Here is a 22,484-nt window from a genome sequence, read left to right on the forward strand (position 1 = left end):
ACTATCTACATGTGTGACACTGCTGGCACCAGCTCATTAGTCCCTGTCCTGCCCATTCTCTCACTTAATTTGCTAATAGGAAAGATGCTTTAAAATATGTTACCTGCGGCAAGGGGTAGGACTAAATGACCTTCAATGTAGTGGTGAAGCTGTGGCCATTTAACAACTGCAATTTGCAGCATTTTTAAAGCTTAAGTGAACATAGAAAGCCCTTTCCACAACATGTTGCATGGAATGGTTTTTTGCTAGCTGAGCAGAATATTCAAATGATTACATTTAACTAGTACTCTCTTCCCACCTCTCTTTCTCACACACAATATAAAATTTCCTAAATCTCTAGCAGAGTTTTGGGGTGGGTGGCTTACTGCTTTGAATAATTTTACTTTATTCCATGACTTTATCAAGATGCCAAATAATTCCTTCATTTTACTCTCAATATGCATTTATTATTCCCCCATGCAGCTACACAACATAATGTGTAGAACCATCTACACATAATTCAGTTTATTTTAATATGGTACACAAACTGTGAAAACATTTGCCAAAGGATTACGAGAGAACACTCTGTTCTGTGCCAGAGGTAGATATAGTCTGCTCAGTGTAGAATAGTTTTTTAGTAGTGTTATAGTGGGAACACACAATACTTTTGTTGTGTATTACTTCTCTAATAAGATTGCATTAAATGCTTAGTGAATTCTGCTTTACCAGATCAGCACTTCGAGAATGCTGTCTGCTTTAAATGAAGTGGAAGCTGCAGCCAAGTACCATTTTTGAACAGCATTGTCTAAGTTATTTATGGCTAGAAGCAAACATTTCAAAAGCCCCCACTGTCTCTATAGAAACTGGCTGAAGACTAGATTTTAGAGCTTTCTAGTAGGAAATTTACTGTTGTCTCTCATGCTTGAAGAATTCAAATAATTTTTTATATTATTATTATGAACTGCTAACTGAAAGTTTAACAGGGAAAGGTCTTTTCATTTTACATTTCCTTTGTGATTAATGGCAAACTGCCATCCTAAATAAATTTATTTGGAACCCCCATTGATACCAAAGGGGTTTACTTTCAAGCAAATATAACTCGGGTGGAAACTGTTCACATAGAAATCATCTTTCTGTCATTTCAGCCAATTCAGCTTGTGTTCATTTTTCATGCTTCCATTGAACGAATTTTGATAAAAGATTTCATTACTTTGGAGTTACACTTGTACACAACAATATAAGCTGCACACTATAGTCAGGAATTATTTCATAAATTGAAGTTCACTTTCTTTTTAAAGAAAATTATAGAATGAATTATAATGGTACACATGAGTAGTTCTAAGTCCCAGTACACTGAATCCAAGAAATCATAGAACGATTTCTTGTAATGATGAGTTGGGTCCTACTGATTTGGGCACAGTGCATAGCATTTGTTGGATGGGGCTGCACTCCCTGGAACAGAGTACAAAACTTTAGGTCCAGAGACTGAATGTGGCTCTGCAGGCCCCTCTATCTGCCCCTCAGGATTCTTCTCAAGCCACACTTCTCTCTGGTCCTGGTCTACACCTACAGGAACATCTGCCTGGTTTTTGTGCTGCTGATTTATGCAGTTTGAATAACTGCAGTTAATGAAATCATAAAATTGTAAAGTTGAAAGGGACACTGATGGTCATCTAGTTTTGCTTCTGAAGTGTCCCAACAATTTGTAGCTCACTCAGTAGGCAAGGATTAGTGGATCTACTGCAATCTGAAAGAAAATCTTACTAGACTTGCTGCCCAATTGTGTAAAGAATAAAATTCAACTTGAAAATTATGATCATGAAAATATCTGAATCCTGGACATCTGAGGAGAGCCAGAGAGTTTAGGGGCGCAGAGTAGGCCGTGAGGCACACACTTCGGTTCACTTCCAGCACTTCATCACTGCTACCTGTGTCCCAGGGACTGCTGCCTGAGGTGGTTGAGTCACTCTGCCTAATGGTAGGGCTGGCATTTTTTAAAACATTCACCAGATTGTGGCTGCTGTGTCTAGACTGGTTGTCTAGACTGCAATGGGCAATTGAGGAAACAATGAACAATGGAAGTGTGCATCCAAACAGACATCAGATAACAAGTTTCCCATGAAAACCTACTACTTGGGACCAGCAAAATGGAGTGGCCCGTGGAATTCCTCTTATGGGCTTTTCAAAGGCCTGCTCCTTTGCATGGCTTTCACTATTGTTGTTCTAAAGAGTGTGCTATATTCCTCATAAAACTTAACCTGGTTTCTTATTATAAATAGCGCAAGCTTGTATGTGTGTGGGAGTGGGTAATAAGCAAATAAGCTGTTAGGAGATGCTGTTCAGTGTTAGTAGAAGCAAACAAATTAAGAAGGCATTATTTACACTTGATAAACTAGAAATGGCATCAGGGTGAGTTAATATTACAAACTATTAATGAAAGACACTCTAAATGAAACAAACCACATAATAGATCACAGCAAACTGATTCTGTGTAATGAATACTGATACTGACTAAACTCATCTGTGCACTCTGGGGATAGAGTTTTAAATTCATTTCAGCACGTACCTTAGCAATGTAAGCACAAAGAGAACCATTGGAGAACTAAATTAACCCTGTTCCTTCAGTCAATCAGAAGACATTATACTGTAGGTCTTACAGCTAATAATCTATGAGACAAATTAAAACTAAAGCAAGTCATCTGCAAGTAGGTTAATAGTCTTTATTTTAATTTCTAGCCAAGTACCACCTTACCTATTACTGTCTCTTTCATTTACTGAACCTTTACAATAAAAGTCATCAAAAATCTGGGTCTTATATGAGGCACATGGAAATATTTAAAATATGACTTGTCAATGTTTCCCTGTAGCACATTCTGAGCCATTCATTTTTAGAAACTCTGCAAGGACAAGGGCAGAGATGGACCCCAACTTGCAAGAATTTAAAACAGGAATAGACAAATTCATGGAGGAGAGGGCTATCAGCAACTTCTTGCAATGATACCTATGTACTGCCTCCACTTTCACAGGCAGTATGCCTCTGAAGGCCAGTTGCCAGTAATCACAGGTGGGCAGGGTGCTTTTGTGCTCATGTCCTCCTTGCAGGCCTTCCAAAGGCATCTGGTTGGCCACTCTGAGAGGAGGATACGGGCTAGATAGCCAATGGTCTGATTCAACAGGCTCTTCTTATGCTCTTAAGATAAAAAAGCAGAATTTCTAGTTGTTATGTATTACAGTGGTACCTCGGGTTACAGATGCTTCAGGTTACAGACTCCGCTAACCCAGAAATAGTACCTCAGGTTAAGAACTTTGCTTCAGGATGAGAACAGAAATCGCGCAGTGGTGGCAGTGGGAGGCCCCATTAGCTAAAGTGGTACCTCAGGTTAAGAACAGTTTCAGGTTAAGAACGGACCTCCAGAACGAATTAAGTTCTTAACCCGAGGTATCACTGCATCCACTTCTCCAGTCTCTTTACTGTAGTTAAAAGCAGGCGATATCATACAATCATAAAGACAGAAGCCAGCCTTCTAACTGCTCCCCCTCTCAGATCTAGAAAACAGTGATCTGCACAATTTCTTGTTGGACTAGAACTAGATTTGAACTAGAAAGCATTTTTTTACAAGACCACACCAATAGCAGCAGAAGGCATGTGACCACAGGGAAATTTCCATAGCTATCAAGGTGACATTTGGTCTAGTAGAATGACTAGGCAAAACAAGTTCTGGGAAAGTACTTGTGTTTCTCATTTATTTAAAAATATCTACCTTGGAATATATATATTCCTCACTACATAAACTATATTTTCTGTTCTTTTTTTAGGTAAAGGTGAAGGTACCCCTGACCGTTAGGTCCAGTCGTGGGCTGCACGCTCATCTCACTCTATAGGCTGAGGGAGCCAGCGTTTGTCCGCAGACAGGTTCCAGGTCATGTGGCCAGCATGACTAAGTCGCTTCTGGCGAACCAGAGCAGCGCATGGAAATGCCGTTTACCTTACCTTCCTACCTATTTATCTACTTGCACTTTGATGTGCTTTTGAACTGCTAGGTTAGCAGGAGCTGGGACCAAGCAATGGGAGCTCACCCCATCATGGGGTTTTGAACAGCTGACCTTCTGATCAGCAAGCCCTAGGCTCTGTGGTTTAGACCACAGCGCCACCCACGTCCTTTGACAACAAATCCCAAATATTGTGAAATGATGGAAAACAAACTTACAAAACCAAGTTGCAACAGTGTATCTCTGCTTTATTCATGTTTGGGTACAGGTGTTGAGAATTCCTGGTAACATTCTCACTCGAGTATTCAAATATGATGTATTGTTTTGATATTTCTTCATGATAATTATAGTTCTTTCACAATTAGAAAATACAAATAAACCCAATCAGCTTGATGTTGAGGGAAAGCATGTTCAGACAGGATTCTCGGAGTGCATAATTACACGGAAAGCTGCACTACGGTACGTCCATCATTTTCATCTTTAGCCAGCCACCTGGTGAAGAAAATATGCATTGCTGATGGAAGAGATGGTTCACACATAAAAATAAAAATGTCTGTAAGGACATGAGTACTGAATTGTTTCTAATCTTAAGGAACCTGGGTAGCACCTTGTACTGACAGTGGACTAGTTATCCATCACTTAAAACCCACATCTGGGAATACCCATTCGAAAATAAATAGGGGGAGAAGGTTGGAGTAGGCAGAGATATGGATCCATTGACCAGGGATGATCCCTAAACTCACTTCTCACTTTAAGAAGAACTGGGAAGGCCAAGTTATAAATAAGCATGAAACCTTTCAAAATAAACCAATAAACATAAAATATCCTTTATTTACTGGGTGGAGTAAATCTGGCACATCAGGAATCAAGCTTGCCTTGGGTTGTTGACATATAGGGCACCTATGCAAAATTAACACTCTTCTGCCACTGCTTTATGCTGCTTCTAACATTTACGTATGTAAAATCTTTTACATGGACTTAAAGCCTGCAATTGTCCATTGCATGGACGTCTCCCAAGGGAGCGGAAGCCAGTTGCTTTAGATCATGGGTAGGCAAACTAAAGCCCGGGGGCTGGATCAGGCCCAATTGCCTTCTGAATCCAGCCTATGGAGTGGTCTGGGAATCAACGTGTTTTTACATGAGTAGAATGTGTGCTTTTATTTAAAATGCATCTCTGGGTTATTTGTGGGGGCATATGAATTCATTCATTCCCCCCCCCCTCAAAAAATATAGTCTGGCCTCACACAAAGTCTGAGGGACAGTGGGCTGGCTCCCTGCTGAAAATGTTTGCTGACCCCTGCTTTAGTTGGTGTGTGTGTTTTGGCAAATCACCACAAGGCAACCATACATGTACTAGCTAAGAGCATGGAAGCAGCATTGTTAAATACTTATGTTTTATGATTCTGTCTTGTGGGTTTATACATAAAAGAAAAGAAAATTTCCCACTCCACTTTTCTCATGTGTTTAAGTAACCAGGCTGTGGATTATTGATTTGCCTCTTTTCTATATGTGAAACAGAATTTTTATTGGAATTGAAGGGAAGTACTGAGGGCCAATGAAGCAAATTCTTGATTATTTGTAGACTGAAGAATGGGCATACTGATTCTTCCCATTTCCTTTGGTCTGCTTGTTTTTGGAAATGGAAAGAAGACTGCCATCAACAGAACTACATTGTCTTCCCTGAATTTTAATATGGGAGATCTGAAAGTTGCATATTTTCTCTAGTTTGAATAGTATCACTTTACTGATACTATTATTTTTGAAAGTTGTAACCATCTGTAGCATTCATGCTATAATCTTAATCCCACATGCCTGGGAGTAAACCCCACTGAATTCAACAGCACTTGCTTCTGAGTAGACATGGTTATGATTGTGCTGTGATCAAGTTTAATAACTGGGAAACAAACCGGTTGCAACTGAAGGAGTATAATTCATTCGTAGACACATCTGTGATTTCTACTTTTTCCAGAAACCAGCCACTTGCTGTAAAGAAAGGACAATAATAAAGTATGTTCACCTCTGAGTACAGATAAACCCAAAGAAAATAATTCTAAATTTATTTTTAAGTCATGGTGACACATTAAAATTGGAGAAAATTTTCTAAATGAGAAAAATTATTGGCTATTTTGACAGTGATTGTCAAAAACTCAGCAAATGTTAACATTTACCATTAATTCTTAAGGTATTTGGTTACAGTGGCCAGTGCTTCCAGAACATTATGATATTTACCAGTAAATCACAAGGCCTACTCCTGACTATATAAATAAGGATGATAAACAGTTTAATTGTAAACTTGGAAAAATATGTCACTGACCGTATCAGTCTGGTAATTTTTAATTTTAAGCCCTGTGGCACAACCATTGTTGACCAGCTCTCTTTTAGAATATCCAATTTTATCAACGACAGGCATTTACCTGTAAAATATACTGGTCACTAGGGGACAGACACAATGGGGTGTGAGAATGGCAGGTTGGGGTACTTTACTGATCAACGTGCAGACAGAGAAACCAGCTTGTTGCATAAAATTGAAGTCTGAGGTGCTTTCTTGTGAACAAATGTGATTCTGGATCAATGCAGTAGCCTGACACTTGAAATAACAGGCTAACTACTCATCTGTAGATAGAGTGATGTGCCACCTGCAGCTCAAATCAAGCTGTAAAACATATTTTCAAGTTAAATTTGAAAACGGGTCTCACTACATTATATGCCATAGAGCAGGTGACATGTACCCAGAAATAAGTGCCTTGCCATTTCAAATGACATCTGCACAGCAGAAGTTTGTATAGGGAGAGAAAAAATATCCTCTGACTGCAATGATTGTTTATTGGCACTGATTTCTTGGAATAAAATAAGTCAGTTAATATATCTGCAATAGCTTCAGATAAATCATAACATAAAATGTCCGAAAAGCAATTTATTCCCTCACAGTTCTGGACATTCCTCACTCCAGCCTGGTAAATACTGACATTTACTCATAAATGATGGAAATCTGGGTGAAGCTGGGTCATTTATTGAAGAAAAGTAGTGGTTCTTGAAATGTACTGGTACATGTCAAAATTGATTGTGTCCTGAAGTTTGCTTTGAACATTCTCTGACAGTTATGGGGAAAACATCATGATTAAATCTTTTTATCTTTTTTCTTCCAAAAACTGGTTTGAGAAGTTAGTAAATGAAGCAAAGAATGAAGCAATATGGGGAGAAATAGTGGAAATCAGATTCAACTTCCCCCCTCTAATTTAAAATGTTATCTAATAACACGGTAGCATGCAATTAAATGGATTTTGAGAAATTTCTGAGAAAACAATACTGAATTCTTGAGGCATACAAGTAAAGAGAATTAACTTTCTTAAGGAAGCAAAATAGTCTTAATAAGCAAAAAATACATTTCTTCTTGATAGATGTCATGTAGACTTGTGTAAATCAAAATAAGTGTATTAAAAAACCCCAAATGGTTTCCCTACATAATATCTGAGAGTCAAGCCACATGTTATTCTGAGGGCTCTATAATATGTGGCATTGGTTCTGGCAATGTTATAATTCTTTTTATTATGTTTATATCCCACCCTTCCTAAAATTAGCTTATGGTGGCATACATTGCTCTCTCCCCCATTCCACATTCAGAACAACCCTATGAGGCAGATTAGATTAAGTGAAAGTGACCAACCAAAGTTGCCCAGTGAGCTTCATGGTGGAATAGAGACTTGAACCTGGATCCCTCAGGGCCTAGCCCTAGTCCAATACTCCATCTGCACCATCAAGCGCCTGAGGGAGATTTGAGGCATTTCAAAATTGAAGGTGTGGATTAATATGCAGATAAATGACAACAAGGATATGCAATAAACCTACAGGTATACTTACCAAATCCTTTGCCATCATGTCCAATTTCAATTTTCTGCAGCCTTCCAACATCCCTTGTTTTGATTCTGAATGTGTCAGTCTTCAAAATAAGAGAAGCAGCTTTCAAAATGTGACAAGTCTATGTCTGGAAAACAGTATGCTTATCTGGGACTGATTTAAATTTATCTGTGTGCAGGGGGTAGTGGATGGCTGGAGGAGTGCATTATTGTTATTGTTCCTTTTCTGGTACAGTTGTATGCTGCTAATTTTCAGCTCTTCCCTGAAAACATAAAACATGTACTTTCCACATTAGGTTTTGAAGGTTTCTTGCCATTTTATTGGTTTCAGAACCCAAGAGATGTTTTCTCTCTGGTAAGTGCATTATGAATTGCCAGTCAGGTGAAGAAACAGCACCTTTTGTTTTCATTTTTTTAAATTTATCTTTTGTTTATGGTACCCAAACCTACCTTTGGAAACATAAAGATAAGCGATTTGACTCTAGTTACAGCCAAATCTCTCAAGTGGTATACAATTTGGTTCAGAATATAGTTTCACTTCCAGTATTCTTGGCAGCAGCAGCACTTTATGTGCATGGATAGTACATTTCCAAGAAGCACCGCAACCTCCCACAACTGCATCTTTCATCTATAGGTAGAAGATGCCCTAAAGACAGCAGTGAAGATGGTTTCAGACAGATAACTAAAACAAGGCTTAATGGAAAGTGGAATCCTTTCCCTTTTATAACCTAAGGCTTCAGCACTTGCTTTCATTTGCAGGCAAGATGAGGTGGAATCAAGTCACAGTCTGGCCAGTATTTTACAGGTTTGTAACTTAGGAGCACGTCAGGGTTTTGATCATTTAAAGGAACATGTGGCAACAAACTCAGGATTGCCCCAACCCAATAGGAATCTGCAGCTAATCGTGACTGAGGGGCAACCTGTAGAATCCAAACACGTGTTTGTCTCATTTGCATCACAGTCTTAATTGTGTTTCGTCAGATGTAAGCCAGGTAAGTGGTGGACTTATGACTGCTGTCTAAATGTAGCACGTGTACACCTAAAGGTGTAATGTATGAATTGTCGCTGAGATATAAAGAGTGGAAAACATAGACACTGAACTATTTACCTTTGCTCTTTCAAAGGGATCTCGATGATCTAGAGACTCTTTGAGTTGAATTAACTGAGAAGTGTCCTTGTCTCCAAACAAAATTATATGCACATTTGCGTCAGTTCCTGCTCCCCTTTTGTCACCGGTGTACACTTTAATAATATGCTCTATCAGATTTTCTGAGCTACTGCCTTCTTTGGTAATAAAAGAGAGAGGGATTTCTTTCCTTATTTCAGGTTCATTAGCATCCAAAAGGAATATTCTAAAAGGAAAAGGGAAAAGATTGAGATCAAGCCACATAGTGATGGTTAAAATTCAATACGGAACTTAATAAGGAAAGAAAGAGAAAGAAATATAGTTAATTTCTACAGACGTGTATTAACAGGGATATTTAATAAATATTCTGTCACATGCTATTGACTAACATGCTAGGCAAGCCAACAAACATTTAGTGTGATTTATATATGTATAAAAACTCACTCATTCACTTCAAATATGTATACAGGTTCGTTCTTTGGGGCTTCCTTCAGGTGGAGTGCTTTAATATCCAGTTTGCAAGCTACAGCAGAAGCAACAAGCAATGAAAACAATTTGCTTCACATCAGATATTAATTTGAATCTACTACTATCTAATATAATATTAGATATCAATAAATGGTCTCTCCACCCTATTACATCTCAGCCTTGCACTGAAAAGATGTACTTTTGGGCCGCAATGGGAGCTTTTATTCAATTGTGAACAGCAAACCCATGTGTAAGTGTGTGGGGACAATTCTGTTTGAGACCATGGAAGGGCCAAAGGGTTAAAGTCACCTACTTCTGCATCATGATCCCCATACAGCAGGGCATAGCCGGGCAAACTGAGGAACAAATATCCAAGACCCAGACCGTCCTACATTATCAAGTCCTATTAGGATGATAACTTTGAGACTATTTTATCATACTGATTTTAAGAGGACCAGTTGAGTTGAAATGCATTCTTTTTGTTTAGTCACTCTGCACTTGTGCAATGTAAGGATTGAAAGAAGCAAGTTGGTCATCACAGAGAGGCACCCTGGCTCTACCTCTGTACCAGGAGTTATAGCCAGGCCCAGCAACCACATGCTTGAGGAATAAGTAAACAATTGTTTTATTTCAAGCTGCTTTTCATTAATATATGCAGCACTCTGTATTGTTTTAACTTCTGCTTCTTTAATGCTTTACACCACAAACCTATGCAAGCCTACTCAAAAATAAGAGTTCAATGCGATTTACTCCCAAGTAGCTATGACTTCAAATTTAGTGTTTTAAGCTTGTGGTTATGATCTTCATGCCAGTTCAGCACAATGAAGTCTTGATATGATTTTATTCACCAAGAAAAACAGAGGAAAAGTCTTGTTTACAGTATAATGATCTGGTCATTCTCCCCTTTTGCAAATGGGTGTTCACTGAGCAGTTTGAGAAGATCTTGAATTCCAAAGGTGCCTAATTCAGAAACTGATAGGACTTTGATAGATTTCCTTCTAATAATAGTCACCCCCAAAGCAAAGGATGCTTCTTAATGAATAAAGCACCCAGAGTCCTAGCTGCATACCTACCCTAGACCTGATCAGGTATTTATTTATTTATTTATTTCAATTTGCATACTGCCCTTCATCTGTAGAACTCTCTGAGGTTCACAACATAAAAATACAAGATAAAAAAACACAAAATACGGAATAAAAACAAGAACAGAAACAAACCAATAAGCCCCCTGCTGGTGTTGGAAAGGCAGCTTTGCCTTGCTACATGTGCAGCTACTGCTATTAATATTAATGTCTAATGTAAATACAAATATTAAGAAGCTATTTCAGCAGTATCTTCATAATAAAAGAAACTTACATGATTTGCTTCCAATGAGTAGTGTAACTTTGTGTAGCTCCCCCAAATCCACAGCATCTATCTGACCTGTAAATGACTAAAAAAATCCAGCAATATTTAGCTTATTCTCTCTCTCTCTCTCTCTCTCACACACACACACACACACACACACTTCTGTAATAGGTTTCAGGCACAAATGTAAATGACCATTCCAAACATCTGTGAAGAAGTGAATTACCTCCCTGTCTTTTCCTAGCTGAGATGGCAACGAAAGCTTCCTGTTTTCAGTGTCGCCATTGGTTCCGTATATACACAGAGACATTTGTATGGAGCTGATTTTGCTTGAGGCATCATTGAAGAATACTTTTACATCATATGTAACAACTGTAAAATAGAAAGGAAAGCCAAATCCAAGAGAACACCTTGTGTAACTATTTTGTAAGTCATTACTTTATAAATTTGCTTCCTTCCATTTGCCACATACTAGTCTTGACATTGTGTATGTGTGAAATTATCCTTAGAGAGGTGTTTAATGGGGGTATTCAACTAGGTTTTACTCAGAGTAGACAAACTGAAATTAATGGCCCAACTGAGTCAAGTTCACTAACTTCAGTGGGACTACTCTGAGTAAAACATAGGGCTCATTCATATACACTTTCATTTGCCCCACCACTTTCCCCTGGGGAAACCCAAGGTTTAGCACTGAATCGGAACAAATGGCAATGGAGGTTTCTGCAGATTGCCATCTGCTCCAGTTTAGTGTTAAAGAGCAGGTTTTCCCAGGGGAAATGGTAGGGCAAAGGTAAAACTGCTTGGACCCATCGCTAGAAAGCATGGGACAAGTGTGGATGAGCCTTTAGCTGGGCTTCACCCCTATGTGAAGGCCTTTTCAACTCCCACTTCTTAGCAATTCACTGAGGAATAATACAGAAGACACATCCGGCTGAAGAGCCCCTATCCCCAAATGCCTAATTCTATTTACATTCTGTAAATAGTTTAGTGCTCATTTCTGTGCTGTTTGCTTCAAGAAAAAAATCTGTTTGCAAATAATATGGAAATGAGTGCTAAACTTGTACTATATTCCACTATAGTTCCAGAAGTGGCTTTTGCATCATATGAAAGCTCAGATATAACACAGAATTTGACAGGGGAAAGTTGTTTAAAAGGAATAAACTGCCATGTGAATGCAGTCTACTTCATGGCCTTAATGTACAAAATGCTCTGTCTTCCTTATCTTATTAATTTTTGTAGAAATTCACTGGGGTAGGTAATTAATACTACTATTTTGGGCAACTGAAGCTCAACCAACTGCACCATGCTAGCTAATGATTGTGGAAGATGTGGGTTTAATGAATGTCTAAATGTGATGAAGAGCTCATGCAACTGCTTTATAACATTCCGAGATTCAGATTTATCACCATGAATTTTCATGGCATTATTGCCACTACACTTTTGGAGTCTCTACAAAAGAAAAGACAAATCTGAGGGTGCTGTGGAACAAAATATGGATTTGACAACATGCGAAAACAGCCACACAACTACTGCTCATGACACCACCAAGGAACTGATCTTCAGGTCAATCTATCTGCACTACTTTATGCACTCTGGCCCCTGGGTGTTTGTAATAATAAACTAAGTGGCTTCTTGAGAATACAGCCCTTTGCCCAGATCTGGATGAAAAAAATGAAACAGCAGATGGTTGATTGGCTTACAGAGTTAGGAACTCAGATATATTGCAGGGATAAGAGCTACAACTGCAAGAGTACTGGGTTGTCAAATTCGCAAGCCAATCACTACAAAGATTTTAAGCTGCTTAGGTCCCTCTGACTTCAGAGAAAGTGAATTACCTTAAACCAAGTACTCTGACTGAACTAGCTTGGCCACCCAGCTATTAATATTCAGGATGTAAACTGTGTTTCCAAGGTGCATTCAAATCAGGATTTTAAATATATACATTTAGCATTACAGATAATATCTATTCAGAAAAAACATATTTAACATTGATTTGATTTTCCAGAAAGAGATGTGTGTATCCAGTTGAGTATTTTGGTCAATTATATTTGCTTGATGGTGTTCGTAAGTGAAAGCTCTGACCTTAGGTAAAATTTCCATAGGTAAAATACTTATTGTAGCAATATGTATTATACCCTTATGTATAAAATCTCTCCTGCGTCCCCTCTCACTTTGAAATACTCTCCTGGTTCATACGTTCACCATAGATGAGTTATATCTATAGATGAGTAAAACAGATTCCCCACCCCCCTTCAGGTGTTATGGGTCAAATTTCCAAAGTGTGATTCAGAATTCCTATATGCCCCAAGTGTAGTTCACTGCATACTTATCTCATCCAGATCTGTATAGCTGCCAATGGATCTCATTTAACAGTGGAATTTAGTGGTATTATTGGATTCAGTATGTCTCATTATAAATTTGTGTCATAAATAAGTGTAAAACTAGTGGGAATGTACATAAATTAGGCATGCCATATTTAACACAAACATGCCTATCATGTAGCTTTTATTACAATTATCTATTTACCTATAGTTAATTAATTTATTAATCAGTTCAAAAGCAGGTGATAAATTAAGTGACTAATGTGCATATTGCAAATAAACTAACATAGGCATCATTTTGATATATTGAAAAAAATGAGATAATATATGATCTAAAAAAAAAAATTACTACTCATTACAGCTGCTTGAAAGTTATCTCCATCATTCTTTCATGTGATGAAACTATGGTTGAAAACACAGTGAGGTCACTGGCCCCCACAGCATTTCAAGTCACATTTGCATGTTGCTGTACACACTAGAGAAGACAGAGATGTTTTCACCTGATGCATACTGCCTGTTTGGTTTCCCTAGGCCTGCAACTGCCCTAGCTCTTATTCATGAAGCTATCATCTACACATGTGTAAAGTCTGTCTCAAACGCACACACCTCAGCTTAACTGAAAAGTGAATGTGGCTTACATTTTCATATTGCATGGAGGCTGATTCGTGGGGAAAACACATCAAGCAATATACAGGATTGTGCAGGATTGATATGGATTGTAGACATCAGGTGTCCATGACTTCAGACACCAGTGGTGAGGCTGCCTTGGAGCCAGAATGTGTACACAGCCTAAGAGTGAGTTTCAAGCATTTTTCCTTTATTTCCTTACATTCAGTCCATGTAGAAGCCAATGCCTCCACCTGGAAATTCTGTATCTAACTGAACACTGTGACCATGCTGAATACAGGGTCTCCCCCAGATCCTGGATATTAGGACAGCATCTCATGGTATAAGCTTCTATGCATAGCTGGAGTTTGGGAGTGAGAAAAAGAAAGGTGAAAACCTGAAGCCACTCTCTAGTCTTGCTGAACATAGAGGTGAAGGGAAAGCTATTCCCCAAGTTAGAAGGCAATGCTATCTTTTTTTACTTTAATACGTCAGAATCAGCATAACTACAGAAAAGAAACCTACTCTTAATTCTCAGCCCAATAAATGATAATGTTCCTTTAACATTTAACCTACAATTAAACCAATCAAAGCTTGCAACTCTATTTATTAGACAAATTCTCCATTTTTTGTGTTTGGGGAGTGTTCACACATGAGAGACAGACTGAGGCTGTGTGTCCATATTAGGGCCTAATATACCCACAGTCTCAGTCTGTTTCATGTGCACAGACGACCTTCCCCACCACCACAAGTGGAGGGATAACTTGTGTTGCTCTAACGTATTTTCTTAAAGTATTTTAAATGTGTGCTTAAACCATATTATTTTATTACAGCAACTTATCTTGGTTTGAACTGTAATAACAGAGGTCTTCTATGCCTGATGCCAATATATACCTACCGGAAAGTGCTTCCCTTAATGGCCACTCTACAGGGAATTCAATCCATTGGTCTCCATTAAGAAGAGGAAGTGTTTTATTTATAGAGAGACTAAAGGTGTCCAGGGTTTCTGTGTTCTGCATTTTACAATGATGAAACAACTGGAATATGCTTTCTCCCAAGTGATGAAGCCCAAACGTCACTTTATAGAGCATTCCCAAATCAGCTGGGAAATACACCTAGAAATAAACAACACGGCAAGTTGATCTTTTGAGTGATTCTGTTGGCTTTAAAGGACATTTTGATATGTTATTTTCTTAAGCATTGTACATCCCTGCAGACCTCAGAAGAAGCACAAATGGCCAATATAGATTGTTTTAGATTCTTCCTCTGAGAGCCCAGTCTTCCTTCTCCCCAATAAACAGCTAAATTTACTTACTGGCTTTGCAAAGTAAACCCTCAGTATGGTGATGAGGACACACATTGGGCTAGATACAGATGCAGTCATGCCTTAGCCCCACTGAAATCAATGGGATATCTTAAATCACATTGATTTCAATAGGACTATAGTATTACTAACAAGCAGAGCAATCCTTTGGTGGTGGGGATGGAAGTTAACGGTGGAAGAGCTGGTAATTCTTCCACCATACAACCCTGCCAGTCTCCTGCTGCCACAGTGGATGCTGGGGGGAAGGGCAACTGGAGAAAAAATAAGTATGGCAGCTCTAGGACTGGTGTACTTTCCTTTCCCATCCCGGGGGTAAGTCAGGGGGAAAGGATGGCTTTGGATCTGGTGACACCAACAGGGATATATTCCTCCTGTCTAATTTTTGGCTGAGGTCACCTACCAAGATGACCAAAGCCATGTCAGTCCTATCACTTCTATCTAGGAAAACCTGGAGCAGAGACACTATCACTAGTTCCAACACTATGCTCACAAAAGGAATATTTGGGGTTGGACAAACACCATCAGGTCTTGAGAGGGCTTTTCTTGAGAGGGTGGTATAACCACTGTCTCCTTGAGGCCCAATGGTTTCATGCCATGCTGAAGAGAGGCATTAACCACAACAATAACCCACTTGGCCAGTTCCTCTCTGTCTGCTTTTATTAGGCAGGCTGGGCAACAGACTAGAGTACAGCCAGTGGGTTGGCTATCTCCAAGGAAACTATTGACTTCCTCATGTAACATATGCCAAAAAGAATCCAGAGAAAAAGAGGGAGCTGATGATGAAGTCACAGAAAAACCAGAACATGCATTCAAGTCAGAATGAAAATTAGTGCTTTTATCTGTAAAGTGTCTTGCAAGCAGGCCAACAAGGGATGTGAAATCATTTCTCTCTGGGGAATTACCCCCCCAAAGAAACCTTTGATCACCTGAAACAATTATGTTGGATAACTCTGCACAGATGCAATGGTGTTGGAGGAAAATAATTTGTTTGGCAACTACACTGCCATGGAGTATGTTCAATCTGGGCTGTTGCCTGCTTGATTCATCACAAGTTTTCCACCAGTATTGCTCTAGTCAATGTCCTTCCAGTTTCATTGCCCAAAGCTCTGGGGAAAACCAGGGGGCACACCTGGCTTTGCTTAAACATAATTCCTACCATATTGCCAAGAAAATCCCCAAGTGCTACCATAAAACCATTGGGATTCACCGGACTCCTCAGACAGGCCATTTTAATAGGTCCTTCACCCCAGCAATAGAGTTGGTTTGTTAGAAACTTAACCTATGCAGAAGTATGCAGCTGCTAAATTAAGCCTATAAAAAGCTCATCTACAAAAAACACTGACAAAGGTGATAACAAGTATACATTATTTTACATCATATGTTACTTGGTCCTCAGCTTGATCTCCTACTTTATCCTCCAAGGAAATTGGTTCAGATTTGCCATTGCATCCATAAAATACCAAAACAAGTTTAGAAAAGTTTCCCCAAGACGTCTTAAATTCTTTTGATGAATTTTCACGACATTCAGTGAAATAAATCTTCCATGAACCTTCTGTAAAAATGAAATTGAATAACATTATGAGAAGACTAAACAAGTTTTTGTAAATAAAACCAATGGGGGGAAAAACAGTAGGCTAAAACATTATGGACTCTTCTTCAAACCAATTATTTCATGAAGGGATAGCTCAGTCTGTAGAGCATAAGACTCTTAATCTCAGAATTGTGGGTTCAAGCCCCATGTTGAGCAAAAGACTCCTGCATTCTAGAGGGTTGGCCCGTTCCATCTCTACAATTTTTTGATTCTAGAGCAGGCTTATATTATTATTATTATTATTATTATTAACAACTTTGAGACATTAGAGAGGAATTAGCAATACTTGAAAAATAATATGATAATAAATAGTAACTCACAAACAGACAATTGCATTACATATATTATAAACAATAGGATATATTTATTTACATGTATAGAAACCGATAAGGATAGCATTTAAGAGTAAATATTCTCAAATAGGGTTGGACAAAAACAAACAAACAAGAGAAAAAGATGAAAGGAAAAGGAAAAAAATTAGCTTAATTGATTCTTTCTAGAGTAAGCCGCTCCAGGGATGCATAATTGACTGCTATTTGAGATTTGCATCCAAAACCTTTTTTTTCTTCTTTCGTTCTAATTTTCAAATTATATTTGTTTTAGAAGCTTTATGAAAAGATTGACAGTTCACTTACAGTATTTCATGGAAATGCATAGAAAATAGTTTTACAGTTTAAAATACGAAAGAAACACAAAAGTTTAAATGAAAAACTCCATAACAAAGAAAATACTTTCTGTCTGGCACTGAATGAAAGTGCTTGTTATAAAACCAGAACTGATCAAACTGCACTCTGTAGTGAGCATCGTTGTACTGTACAATGTCCTTTAGCTTATCATCCAGTAATATATTAAGGATTTCCTTTTCTGTTTTATACAGATCATTTTGCCGTCTTCCCTCTCTTACTTTCACTATTTTGGCAAATTCAGCAATATGAGCTGTGCTCCACCCTCTCATCCGTTGCTCAACAGTAGATGGGGAACTGATCTTTCCCCATCTCTGGCTACTGGCTAATTGTGCCACTCTCAATGAATGCAATATGATCCCTTCATCATCAAAGAGTGTCATGTCTTTTAGAACAACCAGCAGGTTCATAGGTAATTAATATTTTTTTTTAATTTTCACTTTTTATAGAGAACCAAAAAGATTGCAAATTCAGAGCAAGTCCCAAAATGTACACACACACACTTTTGATAGACATATGCTATTGTTAGAGATAGAATTCTGATTGACACAGCTGCAGTGATGTAAAATACCTGATTTCATCTCTTGCTTTTGTAACAGTGAGGCAGTGGTGCTTCTCCTTTCCTGTATTTCTGATTAAAACAAGATGGAACGCTGCATTAGTTTTGCAAAAGAATGTCTAGATAACCATGAATGTCTATATCCTAGATGGGGAACCTGAGGCCCTCCAGACATTGCAGCACTCACTATGACTGCCATCATTCCTCACCATTATCTATGCTGGCTGGGACCAATGGGAGCCCTACAACATCTTGCGGGCTGCAGATTTCCTAACCCTTTACAATTTATTTTAAAATGTTTTATTTAATATTATTCCTAAAGACTTGGGAAATGATTCCTGGGGGTGAAATTAACGAATTTTGCTGTGGGCTTGAAAGATTCCAGTCAGCTGCCCAGGACTGGTTTAGCATGCTGGCAGGGACTTTCCTGCCTCAGGTGACACAAAAGGAGGTTTCAAACTCTGAGTAATAAAACTGAGTTATTTCCAGAGTTCAAGCCTAGAAAATCCAAGGCAAACTGAAGAGAGGGACAGAAAAAGCACCTACCACTAGCAGCCGCTAGTTTAATACACAGTCAGATTAATGATGCTTCTTCTCATACTGTAGGTGGAATGGCTGTGAACATTCCATGCCATTCCAGTAACTCAACCAGTGGTTTAGAACGGGATGGCTTGCAGACAAATGACAGGAAATTGGTGATAGAAAATTCCCATAAAAATTGTATTCCATTTGGTTGCGAGTTCTAATAGTTTATTAATATTCTTTATTCTAACTGCTAAGCTGGCCAGGGCCATTGCTGTGGTAAGCAAAGATTCTGCATGGTGTGCTTTCTGTTATAACAGGCTTACAATAAATAGAAAAAGTGGCATGGTCTGCAGTTCTGAAGGAGATTCTCAGCAAATAAGTAATGTCTCAAACAATACTGACCTGTACCAGTCAGAGTTACTGAGGCACATCTTTTCCGATCAGTTCTGTCTCTCAGCCATGTTTGAGCCATAAAAAGTATCTCCTTTCCTGAAAACTTTGGCTCCTTCACAATAATCTTCTCAAGGTGCCAATCAGAGCCTTTTCCTTTTTCCACGAGCAGCTCAGATAGAGTTCCAATATCTATGGCTTCCACTTGAAAAACATCCACCTGGAGGGATAACAATTAACATTCAGAGGGCTTAATAAACAAAATAGTTAGGCTGGAACATCATAAAATGAAACTGCCAAGCAGCTAAAAGCAAAAGGACACCAAAGCTTAGTGTTTTATTATTTAATGTTGACAGACACTAATGAGGAGACTTGGGAAATCCAATTCACTCACAGAGCAAAACTAAATTAGAATACCTTGACTTCCAAACAGAATGAATTGGTACGATCCAATGAAATCAATGGACCTCTGTGGGCACATGCATGGATAGAAAAGAATGTGAATCTGCAAACACATGACTTGGGGTCACATTCACTGCTTAGCTGCATACACATATCCAATTGTTAAGGGTTATGCAGAACTGAGGGACAATTTACAAAGACAGATTTACACAAACACTAATAACTATAAGAACTATGCTTCTGCTACATAAATTGGTCTTATTTGGAATCAGCCACCTATTAAGGTCAATTGGACCACTTGTCAATGAGCAGGTCATGGACTGCAGTTTAATATTTAGAGAAATTTGCACATTGCAAAATCCCTTTGATTTATTGTTTAAACTGTAACCATCACCTTGAAAACATCTTGGCACTGAAAGATAAATTTGCTGCATAACATTCTCTTGGACTAATTTGCCGTTAGAAATAGAAATGGGTGAGATGAAGGCCAATAAAATGAAACACAGTGCAGTCAGTTTAGTGGTACTGCTGGCAGGTGCAGCTCAATTGCTGGGGTGGAGCAGAAGAAATAGCCTTTTGGCAGTGGTACCAAAAGGGGCAAGATGATGGTGAGGTTGGGGCTGCATGGGCACAATAGCAAAGCCAATCTAGCACTACAGCCACTGTGCCTGCATAGTCCAGGTCTCTCTGTGATCTTGCGCCCTCCGCTCCTGGAAAGTGGCAGCGATGCTGCAACCAGGAGGCTATTTGCACAACTCCACCACACTGGCTGAGCTGCTCCCACCTGTTATGGTCTGTCTGAAACCCCAGCAATGAAATACAGTGGTACCTCGGGTTACATACGCTTCAGGTTACATACGCTTCAGGGTACATACGCTTCAGGCTACAGACTCTGCTAACCCAGAAATAGTGCTTCAGGTTAAGAACTTTGCTTCACGATGAGAACAGAAATCGTGCTCTGGTGGCGCGGCAGCAGCAGGAGACCCCACTGGCTAAAGTGGTGCTTCAGGTTAAGAACAGTTTCAGGTTAAGAACGGACCTCCGAAAAGAATTAAGTACTTAGCCCAAGGTACCACTGTACCCTCCTAGAATTTGAGATATTTGTCTGGTACCATATCATTTGTCATCTATGTGACAGACCACATAGAGGATTAATATGAATTCTCTTCCACTGTTTTACTGCTATTTTCATTCATTTTGCTGTTTTACAGTTTAAATATTTCATTATGGGCTTGCCTTCAGTTGTAAGCCACCTTGGGGACCTATTGAAGGAAAGTTGGAGTACAAAAGATATCTTAAAGGGGGGGGGGGAGCAATAAGTTTTTAAAGATGTCCTGCTGCTTCTCATGTTGAAACTGTACTGCTTTGAAGTGTATATGTGTTTTATCTTCTCGGTCACAGAGAGAAGTCCCAAACTGAGATTTCAATTGTTCTGTCTTAGAAAGCAAGCAAATTCCCTTTAAAATCACAGCAAGCCCTTTCATATTTTCATTTCTACTGATATAAACTCCATATTTTTTGTGATATCCTTAATGTACCACACATCACCTTAATGCACAGAAATGTTTCCCAAAGCCTCATGTTCTGAAAATGCCAATCAACTTTCTTTAACCTGAGTTGGCTTTATCCCGCATTTATCAATGTCAGCTCCGAAAGCTTTCTCTTTCTGTTCATGGCAGCAAGTAGCTGTCTTATCAGCAACAGATTCAAAATAAACAGTCTTTGCATAAACATCAATCACATATCTTCAGTACCGGTAGTTCAGATTGATGGTTAGTTAGCAAAAATATTCCCAGAAAAAATGGAAATGAAGAATCAGGCACACCATACCCCTCAGCTTCAGGTCTTGAATGTCAATTGCTTCCCATAGCCCTTAATTTCTACTCATTTACCATAATCCCCACTTTCAATTTTAAATACTTCCCTAGAAGCTAAAGGAAACTGTTATAGCCAGGCTTGGATTAAAAAAATATATATTTTTTAAGCTGAGATTCATAACTCATAGTTTGTGGCCTGATTATTCCCCTCTTTCTTTTGGAGATACTTTATTCCCTAAAATAGAATTACAGAGATGGAGTCTGGTGGAAGTGGCATAAAGAGCAGCATCCTTAATTTGAAAACTGGGACATCTATGAATAGAAATAGCAGTAAAAGCGTCCCGCAAATGGCTAGTACTTGCCAATCTTCCCCTTTAACAAATTCTGATATATCTTTTCCTCTATAAGGATTTGCATTTAACACCTTTTGACATCCAAATGATAGAAAACAATATAGATTAGATGAAGAAACAGGAGAACTGCTTTTTTTTAAAAAAGAAATACCCTACTTAATATTGGAAAAGTAAGGATTCGAACTTATTTCAGATGGTATTAACGAGTTTAAAACAAGGCTTTGCTAAATGTAAGAGTAGCATTAGATCTATTAACACGTCACATTGCTCACATTGAGGGCATAAGCAAGGAGCAGGGGTGTGCTATTAGCCACACCTGGCCATCATATCTTTTCCTTTCAGTAGCCACTTACCATGTGTGGTTGTGGGAACAGAATATTTAATGCATGAACTCCTGCTCATGAAGAGGGGCTCATTGCAATCAGGTTGTGAGCAGGAGCTTGTGCATTGGTTTTTCTGTCCCCACAACCACATGTGACCTATGGCTACTGTGAAAGGGAAAGATAAAACATTGGGAGTGTAAGATTCGTGTGACCAAAAGGCAAAAGCGTTTCTTGAGAAAAAGTTGGAACTGAAGCCTGCATTTTTGGGAGTCGTTCCTATATGGATGCTAGACTAAGAATGGTATAAACAGAAACTGGTGTAGCCTGCATACATTATATGAAGCTGGGCTAAAAACATGCCCCCATTCTTAGCTCTGTGCAGCTGTGCTCTATAAATAAGAAACACATGAATAAAGTTATTGATTTAAAGAAAGCCAAAAAAGAAAACTGGAATGACTACAACAGAAAAATATTCTAGAGGGAAATGCAATCTATGTTATTGTCACTAGAATAAATATGGCTTTATTTGCTTTTGGTAGAAAACCAGAGTCACAGAGACCTGTAACCTTTACTTTACAATAGGCAATGCCTCAAATACACAGGCTAGAGGGCTTATATACATGTTACATCCTCTTTGGCAGGGGTTGCTGGGAAAGATCCACAAGTGTTGACCATAACGTGCGAGAACTACTCTTGTGGAAAGTCACTGTGCCAGCACAAGCTGCTACAATTATATGGAAGAGGGCTGCTGAAATGGTTAAATTATTACTTTAAGAGCTGCCGAAGAAAACACATTAAGCTTTATTGATTACTTAGTTATTTGTTC

General features: G+C 38.7%; 1 protein-coding gene across 4 annotated transcripts in view; it reads right to left on the reverse strand.

Annotated features, from left to right (window-relative positions):
- Window positions 1–4,196: 4,196 nt before the first annotated feature.
- RP1 (RP1 axonemal microtubule associated) overlaps window positions 4,197–22,484 on the reverse strand; it is a 177,878-nt gene continuing 159,590 nt past the window's right edge. For all 4 annotated transcript variants that reach the window (XM_083450883.1, XM_083450885.1, XM_083450884.1 and 1 more), the window contains 11 exons: window positions 18,776–18,983; window positions 17,861–17,920; window positions 16,389–16,567; window positions 14,590–14,806; window positions 10,991–11,136; window positions 10,774–10,849; window positions 9,394–9,472; window positions 8,932–9,175; window positions 7,828–7,906; window positions 5,877–5,952; window positions 4,197–4,461 (listed from right to left, as the gene is read on the reverse strand). In XM_083450883.1, the coding sequence (XP_083307009.1) occupies window positions 4,407–4,461; window positions 5,877–5,952; window positions 7,828–7,906; window positions 8,932–9,175; window positions 9,394–9,472; window positions 10,774–10,849; window positions 10,991–11,136; window positions 14,590–14,806; window positions 16,389–16,567; window positions 17,861–17,920; window positions 18,776–18,983 (1,419 nt within the window). In that variant the 3' untranslated portion in view covers window positions 4,197–4,406. The remainder of the gene's footprint in view (window positions 4,462–5,876; window positions 5,953–7,827; window positions 7,907–8,931; window positions 9,176–9,393; window positions 9,473–10,773; window positions 10,850–10,990; window positions 11,137–14,589; window positions 14,807–16,388; window positions 16,568–17,860; window positions 17,921–18,775; window positions 18,984–22,484) is intronic.

This window comes from Podarcis tiliguerta, assembly GCF_965153285.1.
Source record: "Podarcis tiliguerta genome assembly, chromosome: 7".
Classification (NCBI taxonomy): Eukaryota; Metazoa; Chordata; class Lepidosauria; order Squamata; family Lacertidae; genus Podarcis; species Podarcis tiliguerta.